This window comes from Molothrus ater, chromosome 12, assembly GCF_012460135.2.
Source record: "Molothrus ater isolate BHLD 08-10-18 breed brown headed cowbird chromosome 12, BPBGC_Mater_1.1, whole genome shotgun sequence".
NCBI lineage: Eukaryota > Metazoa > Chordata > Aves > Passeriformes > Icteridae > Molothrus > Molothrus ater.
This window is the reverse complement of record NC_050489.2, coordinates 14,504,270-14,525,140: the sequence shown is the minus strand read 5'-3', so window position 1 is coordinate 14,525,140 and position 20,871 is coordinate 14,504,270. Positions and strand designations below refer to the sequence as shown.

At 51.4% G+C, this 20,871-nt stretch overlaps 3 protein-coding genes and 2 non-coding genes across 5 annotated transcripts; 2 read left to right on the top strand and 3 right to left on the bottom strand.

Annotated features, from left to right (window-relative positions):
* Positions 1-610: 610 nt before the first annotated feature.
* On the bottom strand, positions 611-3,411 carry PLLP (plasmolipin). Its single transcript, XM_036390311.2, has 4 exons — positions 3,282-3,411; positions 1,818-1,991; positions 1,323-1,442; positions 611-1,237 (listed from the first exon to the last, which is right to left on the bottom strand). The coding sequence occupies exons 1-4, from the start codon at positions 3,393-3,395 to the stop codon at positions 1,124-1,126; spliced, it is 522 nt and encodes a 173-aa protein (XP_036246204.1). The 5' UTR covers positions 3,396-3,411; the 3' UTR covers positions 611-1,123.
* An 818-nt stretch (positions 3,412-4,229) lies between these two features.
* Positions 4,230-4,312, top strand: TRNAL-CAG (transfer RNA leucine (anticodon CAG)). Its single transcript has one exon. It is a non-coding gene; the product is annotated as a tRNA-Leu (tRNA).
* A 151-nt stretch (positions 4,313-4,463) lies between these two features.
* Positions 4,464-4,546, bottom strand: TRNAL-CAG (transfer RNA leucine (anticodon CAG)). The gene has a single exon. It is a non-coding gene; the product is annotated as a tRNA-Leu (tRNA).
* Positions 4,547-5,570: 1,024 nt separating this feature from the next.
* THAP11 (THAP domain containing 11) lies at positions 5,571-8,387 on the bottom strand. The gene has a single exon (XM_036390177.2). It carries the CDS (start codon positions 8,385-8,387, stop codon positions 7,656-7,658), a length of 732 nt encoding a protein of 243 aa, XP_036246070.1. The 3' UTR covers positions 5,571-7,655.
* Positions 8,386-19,440, top strand: CENPT (centromere protein T). The gene is made up of 12 exons (XM_036390176.2): positions 8,386-8,709; positions 9,514-9,640; positions 10,175-10,268; positions 10,440-10,573; positions 11,369-11,402; positions 12,641-12,783; positions 13,240-13,665; positions 14,219-14,419; positions 15,049-15,136; positions 16,405-16,569; positions 17,308-17,412; positions 19,039-19,440. Exons 1-12 carry the CDS (start codon positions 8,386-8,388, stop codon positions 19,160-19,162), a joined length of 1,965 nt encoding a protein of 654 aa, XP_036246069.1. The 3' UTR covers positions 19,163-19,440.
* The last annotated feature ends 1,431 nt before the right edge of the window (positions 19,441-20,871 follow it).

Below are 20,871 nucleotides of genomic sequence, written 5' to 3'. Positions count from 1 at the left end.
TCTGCAGACAACCTGGTAAAACTTTTCCCCTGCAGAGCATGCAGTAAGATTTGCAGTGCAGCTCACCATGCACCAGCTTTGGAACTCACTGAATCTGCTTTTACTACCTTGTACAAGGAGGGTGTGAAAGGAAAAGCTGCTCTGCCTGGTTGGGCATCACTTCTCATTCTGACAAACACCCAAAAGGTGAATTTGTGGTCTGCAGCACAGGGGGAGCAGCGTGGTTCTTCCCTCTCCTGAGGCCCTGATCCTGCCTGTGTTCCCAGAGCATTTGCAGACTTGATTGTAATTTCTGAAAATGACCTGCAGCTAATGGGCAAAAGTGACTTGCTGGTAAATTGGGTGAACTCAGGAGTGTGTGATGCTGAGCCAGGAAGAGGGAGTGATCAAAGTCTTGGCACCTTGTTGGTGTTCTTGTGGTCTTGGCTGCACACTCTGAGCGTGTGTGTGCATAAAGCAATGAGAGGTGAACCCTGTGGCCTTTTTCCTTCCATAGCCCACATGGAGTGGAAAGGAACAGCCACCTCTGCAGTGACATCTCTGCTGTCCCCACCCTGCTGTGTGCGCTACTTCCTCACAAAACAAGTTTTCTCATGACAGACTCCAGTGCTGGATTGAGGAATGTTTTTATTTAAAGCATAAAATTTCTATTCAAATTGTTAGAAATCAATACAAGAGCAGTTATGACTGCTTCTCTTGCTTCACTTCTCATCTTCCAGCTCTGCCACTGTTTCTGCACCCCGTTAATTACATTACTTACACTGTAGCTGTGAATGAGCAGAGAGGGGATCCTGGGCTTGGGTTAGTCAGTTTTAGTATTGCACGGTGCCAAAGTGGCTGAGGCCCCTGAGTGGAGCTGCTGTGGTGAGGATCCAGATGAGCCCCGGGGATGAGCAGGAGCTGCAGCCCCAGCGAGTCCGTGTCCCCGTGGCGATGCCGTGGGGTCGTGCTGTGGGCACGTCAGCTGGGAGCATCCTCAGAAACCACAGGGCAGCATCCACGTCAGCCAGTGCTGCCAGCACAGGCTGCTCCCACAACGAGCCCTGGTGGCACACGAGGCTCCGAGCCTGGCACAGGCCGGGGCAGGGTGGCCCCGGGGTGGCCGGGCTCTGCTGCCCCCTCCTCACGCGTGGTCGCTCACTTGGCTGGTGGCCGCGTTGCTGCCCAGCCCCTTCCAGGCGCGGAAGCTGAAGAAGGTGCTCACGCCGTAGGTGATCATGGTGACACAGGCGAAGAACTGGAAGAGGAGCACACATCCATCCCCGTGTGAGCCGGGGGCTGCCCCGGCCCGCGGCCCTGCCCTCCCTCCCGCCAGTACTCACGGAGGCGGCGGCTCGCCGGTTGTAGTCCCACTGCCGCCAGGACGTGGGCTGCACGGCGGCCGCGCACGTCACGAAGGCGGTGAGGTACAGCACGGTGGCCACGGCGTTGCAGATCATCAGCTGGGGAACAAAGAGGAGCTCCTGAGGTCTCGGCTCAGGCTCGAGCATGCTGGGGCAAGGCAGCAGCAAAAGGCTCGGGTTCACATTCCTCCCCTTTCCCCAGGAGAACGCATTAAATGCTCCCCAGGTTGTGCTGGGAGGTTTCTGGATGAACCCACAACTGCAGCAGTTGGTGGCTGTAACTTTCTGGATTGACACAGGACTTTCTGGTTTGAGCATTTTCTAAGCAATTCAAGGGCAGAATGAAACAACGTCACTGTGCAAAGTGCAGGGGACTTGGTTCCATCAGCCCAGAAGAGACTGAAGCCTTCCCAGACTACCTTTCCAAGATGTTTCCCTCTTGGGATCCCCCCTCATTCCCTCTCATCTACGCACCAGGAGGGGCCAGGGGACCATGTAGAACTTCTGATGAAGCTGCAGGAGGTAAGTCACCAAGAAAAGGAGTGTTAGGATCCAGAAGAAGAGGGACACAAACATCACCCAGCCGTACGCCGCGTGCAGGTGATACGTTGTGGCCGCGATGAGAGACCACACCAGCAAACCGAGCACCTGTGGGGCGAAAAGAGGAACCTGTTCAGGGGCTGGCTCCTGCAGGGGGAGCACAGAACATCGCTCACAAGCCCAGGCACACCAGCACCAACAGCAGTTGGGTTCCCCTCACTCCAGGAAGGGCAGGAGAAGGGCTCCTTGGAAAGCCGCGGTGCCCCTGTGTAAGCCCGCACCGCCCATTGTCACGGAAGGAACACAACAGCCTTTGTCCTGCCCGCATCCAACGCCCTGGCTGCCCCGACAATGCCTCCTTGTCTGTCACATCCATTTCTAACACTCGTGATCACAAAATATGTGCTGGGGAGAAACATGCAGGGGGCTCCTGCCGGAGTGGGAGGTGGCACGCGTGAGCTGCTGCCGGGGGAAAGCAGGGGGAAGGTTTAACAGTGTGGGCTGAGCGCAGAGGTGGGAGCAGCTGCAGAGCTGGAAGGTCTCGGCTGCTGGCCTTGCTTCCATCTCTCTTTCCTGGCGCTCCTACAAGGCACCCGCAGCAGCATCCTGCCCAGCCCCTACCCTGAGCGTTTGTCCCTATGCCACCACCAGCTCAGCCATGCCCAGGGGCTGGAATCTGGAGCCAGGAGCCAGGAGCCGGGGCTGCGCCAGCTGTTTCACAGGGCTGCTCAGGGCACATCCCACAACGCTGCCCCGAGGAGAGGGGACGAGCGAACAGGCTCCCAGGCCCAGGGCAGCACCGTGGGCAGGTCACGAGTGGCCCAGTCCGCAGCCGAACTCCCTCCCCCGTGTGTTCATGCGGCACCGCGGTCCCGGGGACAGCACCAGCGGGAGATTCTTGTGGCTGCCTCCGATGCTGAAGCAACAGGCAGTGATGCTGCTGCTCGATATGATGACAAAGACCCTTGGGCTCCTCTGAGAGCCGGGGAGGACAACCTGGAGAGCTGAGAGTGTTCCAGGGAGTGTGAGAACCTCAGGGGCACCCCCAGCACAGCCCCCCTGGAGTCACCGGGCTCCACACCCCCCGACCCATCGGCTGTGCCCTGCGGAGATGCCCGCACGGATCAGCCCGTGCCTGGCACTGGGAACCACCCGGCACTGAGCGGAGTTACAACCGGCAAGGGGAGTGAGGACGAGAATCTGATTTTTCCTCTGGTTTTAGAGGGAAGGAGGAGAGAGGAGGCTGCACTGTCTTAGGGTTGGAGATTACCCAGATTAGACAGCGGAGATGGGGTCGGAGTGGCAGCCGAAGAGAGCCCGGGCTGTTTCCAGCTGAAGAAAAGCGCCCAAGTGGGCGATGCCCTCCCCCCTGCGCCGCGCCCCCTCCCCGGTACTCACGGCCTGGGCGCACATCAGCCCCCCGAGCGGCGAGAGCAAGAAGGAGCCGTTCAGGGCCGGGGGGGGGCCCGGCGAGGCGCTCCGGGCTCTGGCGGCGCCGGGCAGCCCCGCCATGCCGCGCACCGGCCCCGGGACGGCCCCGGCACGGCCCCTCCGCGGGCGGGGCGCGGGTGGCTCCGGGGCGGCCGGGCTGACCCCGCCGCTGCCCCCGCCCCGCCGCCCCCGGCAAGCGGCGGAGCCTCCGCCCGGCGCCGCGCTGCGCTCCCGGTGTGCAGCCGTGTCCCCGTAGCGGGGCACCGCCGACAAAGGGCGGCCCCCACCGTGACAGTGCCCGCTCCCCGTATCCTGGCGATGCTCTGCTGGAGCAGCCCGGGGCACCGGAACCTTCCGTGCAGCCGTGTCCTGCTCGGTGCTCACCGGGGACATTCGGTGGCCTCCGGCGCATCCCGGTGCCTGACGTTGCTCCTCTGCGGGGGGCCGGGTGACACGCGTCTCCTTGTTAAATCCTGAAATAATTTGGGTTGGAAGTGATCTTAAGGCAACTCGTTCCAGCCTCCTGCCATGCAGGGACACATTCCACTAGAGCAGGTTGCTCCAAGCCCTTGGACTTATTCCAACGTAGCCTTGAACACTTCCAGGGACAGGGCAGCCGCAGCTTCTCTGGGCAATCGGCGTAGCGCCTCATCAGCCTCCACCCTGGGAGATTCCTGTCAGCCCGTATCTCGGGCTGGTCCGGGTCACTCCGGGTGACAGGAGGACCCTCTGGACGGTCAGCCACTGCTCCCAGTTTGGTGTCATGCGCCCAGGGCGCCCGGACCCCATCACGCAGGTCGTTAATGCAGCCCGTGGCTCAGAGCTGGGCCCGGGGCTATCCCAGGAGTAACCAAACACGACAGCTCAGATGGGATCTGGGATGGGAGGCGGGTGCAAAAAGGAAACTCGCAGCAGGTCAGGATGGCCGAGCGGTCTAAGGCGCTGCGTTCAGGTCGCAGTCTCCCCTGGAGGCGTGGGTTCGAATCCCACTTCTGACAGCTACTTTTGCGCCGCCTGCGGGCGCTTTTAGCTGCGGAAGGCGGACGGGAGCGGGAATGAAAAAAAAAAACTCAAAACTGACCAAAAGCGCGTAATTAAAAGCAATAAACTAATTAATTACAGGCGAGCGTACCGCAAAAACATTCAAGCTGTCAGAAGTGGGATTCGAACCCACGCCTCCAGGGGAGACTGCGACCTGAACGCAGCGCCTTAGACCGCTCGGCCATCCTGACACCGCTGGCTTGCCTTGGCGGCCTGTGCTAGTTTTGACGGCATTGAGCGAACGTTCTGTGGGTTCTATGAGATCACGGGCTGTGACACCGCCCTGCTGTGACGCAACCCTGGGGAGCTTTTTCCTAAGCCCGAGCACCCTCTGCGTGAAGCACCTTTCCCTAACATCCAGCCTAAACCTCCCATGGCACAGCTTCGGCCATTCCCTCAGGTTCTATCCCTGGTCACAGACAGCCAGCGTTGCCCCTCTGGTGCCCCTCCTGAGGAAACTGAAGCCCACAATTAGCTCTGACCTCAGTATCCTTAGTTCCAGGCTGAACAAGCCACTCCTCACATGGCTTCCTCTCTAGACCCTTCACCATCCTCACAGCCTCCTTTAGATGCTCTGTTACAGCCTTAGATACTTCTTGTACTATGGTGCCCAAATCTGCTCCCAGAACTTGAGGTGAGGCTGCACCAGCACAGAGTGGAGTGGGACCATCACCTCCCCATCCCACAACTGCATTTAACATTCCCAGTTCAACCCAAAAATGGGATGGTTGAGGCACAGCTGAAATTTTTTGCTGCATACATTTGCTTGAGACTAATAGCTCTAAACCAATCTGAAACCAGGGACTCTGGCAAGTGGAATTACAAGTTCTAAGAGTATATGCAAGCTCTTCCCTACACTAGGCTGGTTCATGGGAGGCCATGCCTTCTCCTTCCTCCACCAGGCATTAGACAGGAGAGTCATGCTGGGGGAAGCCCTGGGGGAAGCCTGGTTCCCTGCTCAAATCCCTCCAGGTTGCACAGAGAGCACCCTCTGACTGATGGCTCATCAAAATGGCTGCAACCTCTGCGCAGGTAGGTGTGTGGTACACTGAACTGACCTCAAACTCCTCTTCCTCACCCTTCATGAATGTAAAGATATTCCCGCTGTTCCAGCTGTGGAGCTGACAATGAAAAAAAAGGTGTTACAAAAGAAAAGACAAAGCTACAGCCACAACCTTTCAGAAATATATATAAAAAACACAAGGAGACAGGAAATGTAAGAAAACAAAATATACTTTATTAAAATTAAGCATGTTAGCACCTCAGTGTAACCTGGAGAAGTCAAACAGTCCAGCAGGTAACCAGTCCAGCAAGGCCAAATGGCTGAATATCCTGAAGTGCCTCCTGATGGTAGAAAAAGTACCATGACTGTCAGGACATGCACGCTCTGAATGGGCTCAGAAGCACAACCAGCCTCGTTTGTGAGGAGGGGATGTTGTGCTGCCTACTGTCTTGATGGGAGCCTCTAGAACTGCTGGACCAATCACATATGTTAGATCCCATGGTGGAGCAGGTATCTGCTTGTCCTACAAAAGAAACCAAAAACAAACCCAAAACAACAAGCCAAACCAACCAAACGAAAAAATCGCTGCTAACTCGACTCGCAGAAAAATCAGTATAGCACAGAGCTGGAGAGCCACATATCAGATTGGAGAATAAATTAAACTGAAGTAACAGCAAGGACTTGGTACATGGATAGACATGTAGCATCCTCACAGATGACCATCCAACTTGGCACACACGTTAATAAAAAATGATCCATGCATCACATAGCAGGCTGTGACAACCTGGAGCTGAACTGGCTTCAGGATCTACAGAGAAACCTCCGGCTACAAAACCCCACGGTGCCCTTTTGTTCGGTTGTATACAGTGTTGAAGCTGATGGTTGTAAAGCTACATTAGCCAGTGTTACAAAGATTACATAATTTCAAACTAAAGATACTTTTTACATTTAGAAAATACCTCTATAAAATTTAGTAAAAGTGACATCCCAATCTACTGAGCACAACGCACTCCGGTTCCAGAAGGATCTCACAGAGCCAGGGAACACCTGGGAATTCTTCCCTCCAAGGTGAATATGGGCACACTGTGGTGAAGTGCCCTTTGTTCTTAACATCCATCATCATTTTCCACTGCCACAGGGCCATGCTGGGGCACCACACACTCCCCTTCTCCTCCTCCTCCTCCAAACTGCTGAGGGATGTGTTCCACCAGCCAGGCTGGAAGTGCATAACCAAGCCAAACTCGTGGCTTTGCTACCCTCACTCCACCCTCTTTCTAGCCAACGCTGATTTGGTTTCCTGTTGCAGAAAGTGAAGGGACTGATGCTGGCTAGAAACAGAAACTACACAACCATTCCACATAGATTTGTTACAATACTCGTAAATCTTGGTTTAGAACACACAAGCAGGTTTTAGTATGGTCTTGCCTAATGTACAGATTATTAGTCATGCCAACTAGTTTAGGATTAGACAGGAAAGGTTTGCAACCACTGCAGGTAAAGTCACTTCTGTTTCATCCTGGATCTCAGAACGAAAGCCAAGGATTGAAATTCCAATGTGTTACAAAGCCTCCATTTCATTAGAGGGAGTCTTAAGCCAATGAGATAAACTACAGCTGTTAAGTGCCACCGTGTTCCTTGTACCAGACTGTAATCCTTACTGGTGTCGAGAGCATGGAGACATCTGTAACCAATTCACACACGCTGCAGAGAAAGCAGAAACTACACGGTACAAGAACACTCTTTAATCTGGGGGTTCTGTCACGCTAGGAACAGCAGTCTTTTATGGCATCAGTAATTTACTGAAGAAACACATCACCCTGAGAGGGTTTCTAAAGCTTTCCTCCACTGAGCGAGGCTGAACGCGACATCGCCGACCATCCTGTGATGGGGACAGCGCCCACGGCAGTCGGACACGCCTTCTCCAGGGTAGTGTTGCTGTTACCTCACTTGACACAGAGCGAGTTTATTTGCTGAAAACCGATACCCTACGTCCACTTAGTGACGGCTCGGGTCCCATCCACGCTACGTTCCGACGCCGCACACAGCGGGTTTGATGGGCCCGGGGCGAGGTGACACCGGAGACAACGTCGGGGCGATAACGGCGCTGGGCACCGAGCTGATCCAGTCCAGGCAGGGGAACCCGACGGCCTTGCCCGGCCGGGGGCTGCTGTGGCGTGGGCTGAGCCGGGCACGGAGGGGCCGCGGTCCATCCCATCTCTGCCGTGCCCGGCACCGCAGCGGGGGCGGCGGAGGCTCCGGGATGGAGAGCCCCGCTCCGGGCCGGGCGCCGGCAGCGCTCAGAGGCCGTGGCGCTTGCGGGTACCGGCGCTGGCGGCGTGGAGCAGCCGGTCCTTCTCGCGGATCTCCTCGCGGAGCTGGGCCTCGGCCAGGCGCAGGCGGCGGATGCTGCCCTTCATCTCCTTCATCTTCACCTCCAGCAGCGCGATGATGTCGCGCTGCTCGTTCAGCTTCCTCAGCAGCTCCTCCGACGTGGTGCCCGACGACAGCGAGTACGAGTGATCGGGGGGGCCGCCCTCCACCGGGCTCTCCTCCCCCGCCGCCGCCGCCGCCGGTACCGGCACCGGCAGCCGCACGGGGCTGGGCCCGATGGTGGCGGCGGCCCCGAGCTCCACCTGCACCGTCAGGTCGATGGGCTTCACGTCCTCGGCCGCGCCCCCTGCAGGGGCCTCGGCGGCGGCCGCGGGGCCCTGCGGGGCGGCGGCGGCGGCGGCGGCGGGGCGGGGGCGCCGGGCCCGCTGAGCCTTGCGCTCGTTGACGCCGCGCAGCGGGAAGATGGTGGGGACCCGCACCAGGTAGGACTTGCGGCCGCCCTGGAAGTGCTCGCTGCAGACGCGGTGGCCCGTGGTGGGCTGGAAGGTGCTGAAGCAGCCGCTGACGCCCGCCCGGGAGACGTTCTTGAGCCAGAGGCGCCGCAGCTCCTCGTCCTTGGGGAAGGTGTAGAAGTGCAGCGCCTTGTCGCGGTGCGAGTTGTTGTAGCAGCCCGGTACGCAGCAGGTGAAGCCCGGCATGGCCTCGCGGGGCGGGGGGACACCCGCGGCGAGCGGGGCGAGCGGCCCCGCCGAACTACAGCTCCCACAAGGCCCGCGCGGCCTCTCGCCGCCGCCGCCGCCGCCGCCCCGGAACTACGCGGACCACAATGCACCGCGCCGCCGGCGGAACTACCCGCCCCACACTGCGCCGCGGCCCCTCCCGGCGCGCGCGCGCGTCTCGCGAGAGGCGGCGGGTGGCGGGAGCCCTTCGGCCGTTACCGGGCCCGCCATGGCTGACGGGCGGTCCCGGGCTAGGCCCGGCCTCAGGCGCAGCGGCTACAACACGCGGGCGGCGGCACAGGTGCCCCGAGGGATCTGCAAGGGCGGGCGGGAGGGGAGGAAGAAAAGAAAGAAGGGAGGAAAGGAGAGTCGCTGTTGGGATCGACCGTCCCATGGGACTCGGCCGGTGCCGCCCGCCCGGTCGCTCCCGGTTTGAGACAGCAGTGATGCCTCTGAAGCAGGAGCGGAGGCTGCTCCCTCACCCTTGTTCGCCTTTAATCGTGGAAAACGGGCCGAAAGGCCTGACCCAAAGGCGCTCGGCAGGTTTAGGTGGCGGCTGTGCTCTGAGGCTACTCAGGATTCCGTCCACAGGAGGGTTTTATGCTGGAGCCCCCCTGGATCATTCCACAGGAGGGTTTTATGCTGGAGCCCCCCTGGATCATTCCACAGGAGGGTTTTATGCTAGAGCCCCCTGGATCATTCCACAGGAGGGTTTTATGCTGGAGCCCCCCTGGATCATTCCACAGGAGGGTTTTATGCTGGAGCCCCCCTGGATCATTCCACAGGAGGGTTTTATACCGGAACCCCCTGGATCATTCCACAGGAGGGTTTTATGCTGGAAGCCCTATGGGTGATTCCACAGGAGGGTTTTATGCTGGAACCCCCTCTGGATCATTCCCCCAGCTGATTTGTCTCCCGTCCACACGGGAAGTGCCACCTTTGTCAAAAAGCCAACAAGCGCAATTTCTCTTTGGAATTTGGAAAAAGTTTCTTACCAGCTTGCCTAGCTTGTTATTAGAACATGGGTGGTGGATGCTTTTGATGTTGCAGTCTTTAATAATGAAAATACTAGCTTTGAATTGCTTGTCTCTTGATTTCCCTCTAGACTGGATCGAGTGTAGAAAATAAGAGTAAATCTGTCAGGAGCACCTTGGCAAAGCAGAGACTGGGAGTGTTCCCTGATCTCAGAAATGGCACCCCACGGCTTATGCTCAAGAGAGTCATGCAGAACCGTAAGTGTCTTTTTTTCCAGGAGAATTGAGAACAGAAAAACAATGGTTTTGGAAAAGTTAAGAAAACAGAAGGTGTTCCTTGGTGGCCCATTATCCTTTCCCCATTACACAAAACAGAAATCAGATTGTTGTATGACTGATTTGTGTAACAGAGGAGTCACTGCAGGGCACCTGAATGCAGAATACAACTGCTTGAGAGATCAGGCCTTGCACTGGTGAAATCAGAGCTTTGAAGATCCCCTTCAAAACCCTCTTCACTTGGTCTTCTTATCGTGGTGACTGAGCACATAATCCTGGTGCTGCCTTTGACTGTAGGTTCAGGTGTGAGTTATTCTGCTGCAGTGCAGGGAACCCCCGTGCTGCCCCCGTCACCACTGGCTTTGTCACTGCCAGCCTTCCCAGGAGTAGAACCCAAACAGTTTTCATTAGGTCTTTATTTTCACCTGCTAGCAAATGTTATTTACAGCCTGTAGTATAGGTGTGACATTCTGCTGTATTGAACTGAGGAAAGGAAATGTTCTGGTTTGTTGGCAGAGCCCCAAGTTTCACCGCTGGCACCTCAGATATCTAACCATGAAGACACAGAAGAAGCTCATTCAGAAGTCCCACCTAAGAGGGTTTCTAGCATGTAAGTAGGGTTTTTTTATAATTTACACTTTTATTACACTATTATTAGAGCTGCAGTTTCTGTGGTGGGATTGGGGAGCAGGACTTCTCTACTTGTGTTTCAGTGATCAGAATTGCATCTTGTCAGGTGGGATTATCAGAAATTCCTCTGCAGCTTGGTTTGTTTTGGCAGGGGGGAATTGCAGCTGCCAGATGTTGCTCCTGAGGACACATCTGTCACTGTGTTCCACATGAAAAAGAAGAGAAGGAAATTCAGCATTTCTGAATTTGAGAAAGCAGCAGAGAGACGACTTCCCCAGTACCAAGGTAAGGCTGCAGTCAAGAATTACCTTGCTCAGTGCTGCATTTGCTGTCAGCTGGTTCTCACCTGCTCAGCTCAGTTGTCAGGAGCTGCCCAGTTGTAGGTTTGGAATCCAGATTGCAATATCTCATACAAAGGGGAAAATGGAGAAAGTAAAAGCCCCCATCCTATCAAATTTAAAATAAACCTTTTAAAGCCAAGTTCTAGGCTCTGCCATGACTGTATGTAATTTCCTGACTACTTTTGCAACTTGGTGCTTCTTGAGCTTTGAAGTGTCTCCAGAGGAACCCTGTCTTCTTCTCAGTTCTAGAAACTTTAAAATACAAGCAGCTGCATACTTTCCATTGCAATTATATAAAATAATGATAAAGTTCTTTGTGAGCAGAACGTGTTTGAGTTCCAGTTTCATCAAGAGGTGGAATAGGCATCTGTGTAAAACTCCAGATGTGTTTGGGTTGGGTTGCTAAGAGTGGTTGTGACCAAGATCTAACATCTTGTTATCAGTGTGGTAAAAGTAAAATTATTAAATCTGAGAGTATGTGCCATGTTAAATTTTCATTGAAATAACTTATTTTCTTACCCTTTCAGAAATTGCTTATTAGATTTCTAATATACAATTCTGAAATGTAGACAAGAAATGGTAAAATGACCCCATTATCTAATTCTGTTTGCACCAAAGTAATGGTGTTTGAGGATTGTAGCATGGCTGGCTCTGAAAAGAGGAAGATCCCTTGGGATGTTCCTGTAGCCTGGTGTGTAAAGGGTAATTCCTCAACTAATGTGCCATCCACTTTTTCTAGCTCAGTCAGCGTTGGACAGCACAGTTATGACTCGGTGAGTTTAACCTAAAACGTCTTAAATTCTGTCTGTTCTGGCTGTGATCACATCTGAAGGGGTGAGGAACAGTGCAGATGCCTGGGTTCATGTTCAAGACCTGTGTTAGTGTTATAACACAGGCATCTGCCCCTCTGCTGGTGGAATTTCAAGATGTTGCACCACACACCTTTTGATTTTCAGAAACTGTGCCTCTGCACTGTGTGCCTGGGTTGGTCTAGCTTGTATTGCTACTATTGCTCCTCTTTTCACTTGCTTGGATCATTCCTTTTTTCCTTTTGTTCTCATGCTTCCAGCAGTAAATCAGCACACAATATACCTTAGAATATTATGTAAATCAGCACACAATATACTTTAGAATATCATGTAAATCAGTACACAATATACCTTAGAATATTATGTAAATCAGTACACAATATACTTTAGAATATTATGTAAATCAGTACGCAATATACCTTAGAATATTATGTAAATCAGTACACAATATACCTTAGAATATCATGTAAATCAGCACACAATATACCTTAGAATATTATGTAAATCAGTACGCAATATACCTTAGAATATTATGTAAATCAGTACACAATATACCTTAGAATATCATGTAAATCAGTACACAATATACTTTAGAATATTATCCCTGCCTGTTCATAGTTTTATTACATCAATTGCATCTATGCAGTATTTTCTGGACTTTAAAAGCTTTTTAGTGAATCAAAGAATTTACTTTCTGGTGTTGCCTGTGTACTTTGCAAAGGACCCTGGCCAAAATCAGCCCAGCCCAAAATCACCTTACTCACTGCAGCCCTTGCCTGGGGTGCCACACAAGATGCTTTTTGGGGCTGCATTTTGTATTTCTGTCTTTGAACCCTCTGAACCCCCTTTTTAACTGGCTTGCCTGGAGAGAGGGGCAGGAGGTCATTGAGCATGGCCAGTCTTCAGGGTGCAAAACACCTGCAGTGAGAAACATTTCCTATGCTTTAGGTGTTGCTATCAGCTCTCTCTTAAACCAGTCACAGTGTGTTGGTAGCTGTACTTTGCTGAGGGTATTGATAATAAGAAGATTCTTAAACTTATTGGGAAGTTCTCCTACCATTCCATTGTTGTCTAGGGTATATCTTTACTCTCAAATTTTTTTTTCCCCTTTTTATTTTTTTTTAAGATTTATAAAATTCCATCATGTATTCTGAGGGGGAAAGTGGGGTGTGTGATTGTGACATTTTCCCCCCTTTTTACAGGTCCCTTCGTATGTCTGTGGGTTCCTTGCTGGCCCCAGACACCGTTGAGAAGAGGGGCTTGCTGCGGAGGCCCAAAACCCGCAAGGCTGTTGACATGCAAGCCTTTGAAGGCAGGGTGGAACAGAACCTGCTGAAGAGCAAAGGTTTCTTTAGTGCTGTTATTTCTCTTTTGGGAGGCAGTGCCTTACTTTAAAGGGGCTTTTAGAAGCATTTACTGAAGCATGGTCTGTATTTTTAGAATTTCAAATTTACTAACACATTGACAGAAATAGAGTGGGATTTGGGAGGCAAGATTAGAATGAGGTTCTGCCTTGACAGTTCCTTTGATTCTATGCAGTTAAATGTGTACTTTGCCCAGTGTGGTTGTTTAAACCACAGGAATTGTTGGGGATCATCTTCATCTGTGGGTACTGAGGTCTCTATTGTTTGGTAGGGAGAGTTGTGGGCACAGAAGTGGGGTCATACAGTGTCAGTGTTGGATCTGTTGAGGTTGGTTGAATGACTTAAATCATGAATTACACAAGTCCTGGTAGTATAGTGTGTCCCTATGACCTTGAACAGTTTTTCACACAAAATTTGTTTTAAAACTTTCTCAACAGGACAGAATGATCTTGTGGACTCACAATCTGCATCTGGGATTCGAACAAGCATGCTGACCAGTGATACAGAAATGATGATGAATAGCACAGAGCTCTTTGTTCAGCCCCAGCTGGATGAAGAGAGCCAAAATAAATTGTCTGCTCTTGAACCCCAGCTGTCAGATTCAAAAACTTCAGCACAGAGGAGCCCAGTTTCTGATGCAGATCAAGAGGCAGCAAGGCTGGAGGGCCTGGTATCCAGTGTGAACACAAACCAGGGAACCAAAAGATACTCCAAGAGCTCAAGCCTTGATGATGAGCATCTTGACAGAGTGACTCATGTGTCTCCAGAAACCCCTGAAAAACAGGGAGAAGAAAAGCAAGATCACTCCCAGCAGAGTAACCCAGGGGCACAGATTTCTGTTACTGAAGAAGAGGTGGTTTGCAGTGAGTACTGTGGGTTAAGGCTTAGCAGGTGTTATCTGAACTCACAGCGTGGTTGAGGTAGAAAGGGACCTCAAGGTTATTTTCTCCTGCCCCTTTGCTCTGGCAGGGCCACATAGAGCAGGTTGCCCAGGATCCAAGTGGCTCTTATGAGTCTCCAAGGGTATTGACTGCAAACTGTCTTCCTTCTGTTCAGATGGAGCCTCTCATGTTCCAGTCTGTGCCAGTTGCCTTTTCTCTTGGCGCTGGGCATCAGTGGGAAGAGTCTGGCTCTGTCTGCCCTACACTCTGCCTTCAGGCACTTGTGTATATTGGTAAGATCTGCCCTAAGCCTTCTCTCTAGGCTGAACAGTCCCAGCTCTGTCAGCCTTTCCTTCTAGGAGAGATGCTTCAGTCCTTTAACTGTCCTGGTGGGCCTTTGCTGGGCTCTCGACTGTGTCCATCTCTCCTTTGTACTGGGACCCCAGAAGTGGGCACAAAATTTACTAGTGGAAGTTCCAGAATCAGGCAAAGATCTTTGTTTCAGTGCTTTATTTTTTCTGTTTTGGAAATCTAGAACGTGAGATTACCAGAGGCATTGGAGCCGAAAGTCTGGGCAGGCACTCTCATGCCTTTTCCTCATCTGAAAAACCTGAGATGACTCCAGTAAGTGAAACTGAACAAGAAGATGAACTACAGGACCAGGCTATGATGCTGAATTTGGATATTTCAGTGGAAGAGCCTGCTGAGGATGAAGCTGAACACCCTGCAAGTGAAGGTAAGGAATCTGCTCAGCATCTCTGTTATATTGTTTTCTTTCCTGCTCTCGCTTGTTAAGAAGTGAAAAAGTTCAAGAGTGAAGTTAATGCAGATTAGACTTGGAGGAAACTGCTATGGGTTCATAGCAGAGAACAGGTGAGATGCTGATAACAGGAGCCTTGTCTGGAGGGACTCATGAAAATCTGCAGACAGGGAGAAGTTTATAGTCTGGCCCTTGCAATGTGACTCTGTAGCTCAGCTTGTCCCTTTGGCCAGGAGAATTTGCCAGTGGCTTAGCAAGATGACAGAGGTAACTTCCAGACTTTGCAGTTCTCTCTGGTTAAAAAGGGTGCAGCTTTGTGGCACCCTGAATTAACGCAGCCATCAGCCACTGCAGTCTGGTCCTGAGGTGTGTCCCTGCAGCCTGGCCAGCCAGCTGGGCCAGCCCAGGGGCCCAAGGGAGCCACCAGCCCGTGTGACAGGAGCTGGGGGGTGGCACTGCAGCAGCTGTGCTGGCTCAGGGTGCTGTGGGGCACAGCCAGAGCACAGCCATGTGGGGAGCTGGCTGGGTTTCTCTCTGCTGTGGCAGCACTGCCTGCTCCAGGAGCTCTGGAAAGACACTTCATTTCCTCCAGTACTTTTTTCTAGAGGTTTCCATGAAGACTCCTGCGTTCGTCCGTGCTCCAGCCCACAATCTCCTGCTGTCAGCAAAACCTGCACAACCTGCTGCTCCCAGGTAAGCCTAGGCCTTGTCCAGCCTGGCAGAGCTGGGGCTGGGGGCAGAGCAGAGCCTGGCTTTGCCAGCTGCTCTGGCAGCTGCCACAGGGAGTGAGCAGTGTTGAAGTCTTTGAGTGAATGTCAGTGCTCTTCCAGGACAGTCTGATGCCTTGAGGCTTTCCAATGAGCCTTCTTGTAATATTTTCTTGTGCTAAAGGCCAAAACTTTTCCTAGGAGTTTTTCAATTGGTAAGCCACTCTGGAGCCATAGACTCCAGTAAGGGATGCAGAGGCCCTTGCAGAATAGGGGGAGTTACAGATGGCAAGACACTGATCACATGGAATGACATACTTGTATTGACTGCAGAAGCCTAAAGCTGTGTGCAGTTGCCATGTGCTGACTAAAATGGAGCTCTCTTAGAGGCAGAAGGTGAACCTGTCCTCTGCATTACTCCAAATTAATTAACACTTGCACCCTCTTGACTAGAAATTTGGTTTCATCAGAAGCACCTGCAGTGGGTCCTAGGGAACAGGAGGAATCTTCTAGCCCATGACTTTAAAGCTTTGTCTATTAAAGCAATAAACAAGAAGACAAAATTCTTTTGTCCACATATGGGTGGACTGGAGAGAGTCAAGTGATCCACACACCCTCTCTAGGGTTTTGCATGTGTTAGCCTGAGATTCTAGTTTTTTTCTGTTGTTTTCCAATTACATATGAGTGAATCCATGGATTTTAATTAATTGTTCCATATTACATTTTTTCCTATTTTAGAATGCAAGACAATTGTAATTTCCTTTAGGACTTACAGCCTTGTTTAATGGAGGGGTGGGAAACCCTACAAACCACAAAAAAAGCCCCCATTGAAGTTTTTAATAGTGTAGAAGGATTCCCTGCAGAGCAGCTTCCCCTTCCATAGATGCAGAGGTGACCTGTGGTGCCTCAAACTTTGTGCACTACTGTAAAGGGAATACTGCAGGGATGCAGTGGAAACTGCAGTCATGTGTGGCAGAGAACTCCAGTTTGCTGACAGTGTGTTACATGAACACTCTAGAATCAAGGCAACTTGAGCCTGGATTGCTTCTCTCAAGGCCATGATGCCACATGAACTGTTTGCAAACTGCCCTGTGTGGGCATGACAGTTTTGAAGAATCGGGAGGGAGAAAAAATGAAGAGCTCAAGGTAGTTCTTATCCCTTCCAGTTCAGGTTAGGGTTTCTCCAAACTCAGCTTGGTGTTCTCTGCCTCTCCCTTCTTCATTCAATGTGTGATTTTTCAATTTTCCTCAAAGGTCTCCCCTGAAGCTGCTGCAGCCTAAGACAGTTCCAAAGAGATTGGGAACATCCCAGAAGAAGCCACGGGAGCCTCAAGTACCAAGGAGTTTGATAAAGGAGATATTCAGACATTTTGCTAAAATGCCAGTAACCAGAGATGCAATCCAAATTGTTGAAAAATGGTATGTAGCAACAAACTGCTCTATCCATTATTTTTACTATTGAGTTTTTTTCCTTTCTTTTCTCCCCTGAAGTAAACTTGTTGAGAGTGCTACTGACAAGCTGACAGCCATCTCTCTTCAGCTGGAAAAAGTCTTGGGAGGCTTGATAAAAATGGGCAGAAATGTGGAAAGTGCTGTGCATTGCCATGTGGGTATCTGATCAGTGCTGCCTTTCAGGAGCATCTGGGTTTTGTCCCACCAAATTGTAGCACACAGATTGTCTGTATCAATTTCCATGAGCAGGGTGGCTCTGGACAATGGCCATTGTGCTGGGCACAGTGAGGGTGTGCCATGTTTCACTGGAGTCCAGGTTTCTCAGCTTTTTGCACCCTTAGACCTTGTTGCTTTCATGAGGAAAATCTGTGTATTGTCTGAACATTGTCACTGCAGCAGCCAATATCTGCCCCTCAGTGCTGATTTCTCTGTCACTGGTGTCAACCCCTGCTCCTGCAGCTGTGGGAAGTTTGGAAAGGGTTCTGGTTGTGCAGCTGTTTCACAGCTGTCTTGGCACTGAAGTTCCAGGGAGCCTGGGCTGAGAAGCCAAGCTTTGTTCATGGGCTGGAGAGTTTCTTCTCCCTCAGCTTTCCCTGGCAGGCTGTGACCTGCACAAGGAGCAGCTCTGGTGCAGCTTGCCCTGCAGAAGGGGGTGAGTAGCTGGTATTTACAGCAGCTTTGATGTGCTTTGACTTCCCCCCTCAGCTCAGACAGATACTTCAAGCAGCTGAGTGATGATCTGGAAGCTTACAGCCACCATGCAGGGAGGAAGACAGTGGAGGCAGCTGACCTGGAAGTCCTCATGAGAAGGTAATGGAAGGGTTGTTACTAATCTGCAGTCGTGTTTGGTGGTGCTTTGATAGCCCAGAAACACCTGGTTGTTGCCAGAATGTACCACCAGCAGTGTTTGCATAGGAAGTGTGGGATCTGGGATTTACTCTGTGTGAGGCCACTTCTGTCCCAGGAGACATCCCTGGACTTGGGTTGCACCACTTGGTGATGGTGGAAGGGCAAGGGGAAGTAGTGAGGGGTTGTGAGTGCAAGGAGTCATCTGAGGAACCAAGAGGAGAGGGATTTGTGTAGAATGTGTAGAGGAAGTAGAGAAATGCTAAGAGGGAGGCTGGGCTGCACTGTTTGCATCCTCCAGTGAGCTCTTTGATAAAATCATCTGCAGCTGACACTCTGAGCATTTTCACATGTCCTGCTGTCTCTTTTGGTGACTTGGTCTTCCTGCTACTGCACAAGCTGATCCGTGGAATCCAAACTGACAGTTCCTCTCAAAAGCAGGAGAAAGAGCCCCCAGCCTGGGTGGGCAGGGCTGGCCTCTCCTAACAGCAACCTTCCTGTACAGCAGCCTGAAGAGCTGTTCTCAGAGCTGCCTCACTGCTGTTCTGTCCTCTGCACATTCACAGCTGCCCCAGCTCCTGCCTGGATTTACTTTATTCTGTGACCAAAACACAAGGGATTTATTCTTCTTGTGGAGGCCCTCTGTGAGGCCTGAAGCAACCCACCACTTTTCATTTAAAGTCCTTACTCTGAGTGGTTGTTCTTAATCTCCACTGGAAGAGTTTCAAATGTGAAGTTAAAGTCACCTAGGGGATAGTACAGGGCACAGCTGATGACTCTGACTTTGCATGGGCCTCTGTAGGTGAGCTGGTGCTGCTGCTTAAAAAGAATAATCTGTTGTCCTGATGCAGAGGTTTTGTTTTCCCACCTTACCAGGTGTGTGCTGAGGTATGAACAGGCCAGGAGGCACAGTGGGTTACTTGTCCTGGTGTGAGAATTCCATGCACTTGTTGTTTCACCTTGTTCTAGATGTCTTTATGCCTTTTTACTGCCTCATAAAGAAATCAGGAGTTGTTGCTGGCTCATTGCATAAGAACAGCATCTCTCTTCCTTCCACATGGGAAGTATGAATAAATTTTGCACTTCCTTTCTTTCTACAAAACTGGGAGATGCTGATTTTTTCAGGCCAGTCAGCTAAATGGTGTACAGGAAAACTCCATAGCCTACCCAGCTGGCAAATGCCAACCACCTCTGAGTTGTGACTGTAAAAAAATCTGGGTACTGAGCTATTTCCTTCTCTCCCATCATTCTGTGCACATCTTCAAAGGGTAGAATTTATCCCGTGGTAGGTGGATTGTGAATTTAGAAAGAATGAGCCTCTACTTTGGTCCTGATCAATACAGATGAATATCCCCATGGTAAACAGTGGGAAGCTGCTCTGCAGGACCTCTCTGGGTCTGTCTGCTCTGCTGTGTGGGCAGTCCTGCATAGCACCTGCAAACACGAGTCTGGAGCTGTTTGTCACGAGCAGTCAGAGCATTTCAGCTCTTAAATGCAAACACATCACTGCAAGAAAGCTTTACTGTGGCATTGAGTGGAAACACATTTCACTAACAGCTCTTGTTTCTTCCCTGCTCTCTCTGGCTGAAGGCAGGGGCTGGTGACAGACAAGATGCCTCTGAGGGTGCTGATAGAGCGTTACCTCCCCCTGGAGTACCGCAGGCTCCTGATCCCCGTGGCAGTGAGTGGAAACAAAGTGCTGCCCTGCAAGTGAAGGTGCAGGGCTGCCCCTGGCCTGGGCTGGTGGCTGCTCCCAGGGGCTGACTGCCTCTGGGTTCTTCATGTCACTGCTCCAGGTGATGCTTTTCCACATGCACCCAGTCAGGCAGCCACTGCTGGATGTTCTCCTGAGGGCAGGCAGCTTGTGTTGTGGCCACCACACCACCCTGCTGGGTCTCACCAGCCTTTGTTACAAGTAATTTGACTCTCCATATTTTTATATGTTACCTTTGGATACTTGTACAGCTCTGATAAATAAAATGTTACACGGGGTTTTTTTTTGTGATGCCAATGCTGTTTATGCCAGTGAGCTGAGAGGCTTCTGCATTGTGGTGTTCAAGTTGTTCCTAGCAGGCATTTGGGTGCTCTTCATGCCAGCCATGGTGCTCCTTTGTTTTCCACTGGTGTTCCTATGCAGGCAATTGCTGCTTGGAGGAGCTGGTCCATGCTGTGCTCCTCACACAGGGAAACAAAGCAAAACTTTTGTGTGTGGTTCTACTGCTTCCAGGGAGCCTAAACCACTCTAGGAATGAGATCTGACCCAGCAAAGGGTGCCAGGGCGTGTAACTTTGTAGGATAGTTCAGAAGCTGGGGAAGAATAATACCTGTCACATGTACCAGTTTAGAGGGATGGAGATGGATACTGGATTTTCTCTTCAGTTCCTTCTGGGCAGTCAGTGTGGCACAAGTTGTTTCTCCCCATCTGAGGCTGTCCTAAATCCTGCTGCAAGTGTGGATCCTCCTCCCCTCTGGGTTATGCTGTGGGTGCAGTACAGTCTCCTCAAACCACAGCCACGTGGCACAAATTTATAGGGACTCCTGGAAATCCAACCCAGCTCTTGGCAGCAGGGCTGGAGGTTAAACAGGTTCTGAATAACACTGAAGGAGGACACAATGGCCAGTGCAGTTAAAATCTCTTCAGCAGGCAATGCCACTCCAAATGGCAGGCATTTTTCAAGGATTTTTTCAAAGCATAATTCCATTACTACAATAAAGAGCATTTTTTGCTGATACAGTGTGACTGAAGTGTTGGAAAGAGAAGGGTCCTTTGAGAAGCATTGCTGGAAGCAGTGTCTGCATGTCCTGCATGGGTGGGATTCCCTTCTCCAGGGTGTGTCAGAGTTCACTTTCTTCTCACCAGGAGCTGCAGCTCCCGAGGGGAGGAATGGAAGCAGGCAGTGCTTTGCACCCGCTGCCTGCCACATGTTGGGCTGACACTGGCGTTGGATGTTTCATGGGAATTCTTCAACTCACTGGAGCCTTTTCCTTAGGCTGGGTGTATTCCAAACAGTTGATACCTGTTTGGCAGCCTGGAGCCTCAGAGGCTGTAACTTTTTGTATCCAACTGGCTTGAACGGATATCTAAATATATATATATTACAACTATAGATGTAGTCTAAATATAAAATCTAAATATATAACTATATAAATACTCTCACAAGGAAGGGAAGATCATTCTGTCAAGAGTACCTTGTGTCAGACCTGTAACTTCAGTGCAGACCAAGAGAATGCAGCTCTTGCCTTAAGCAGGTCCCCAGTTGCTCTGACAGTCACGTCTTTGGAATGATGACAGGCGCCTGTTTATTGCTATGGAGACATGGAAAAAGAATGGAAACATGGAATTACATGTGTCATACACAGAAGAATGAACTCATACTAGAAGTCTGCTCAAGGATCTTGTTTTTCTTCCTGCTGGCCGTGGCT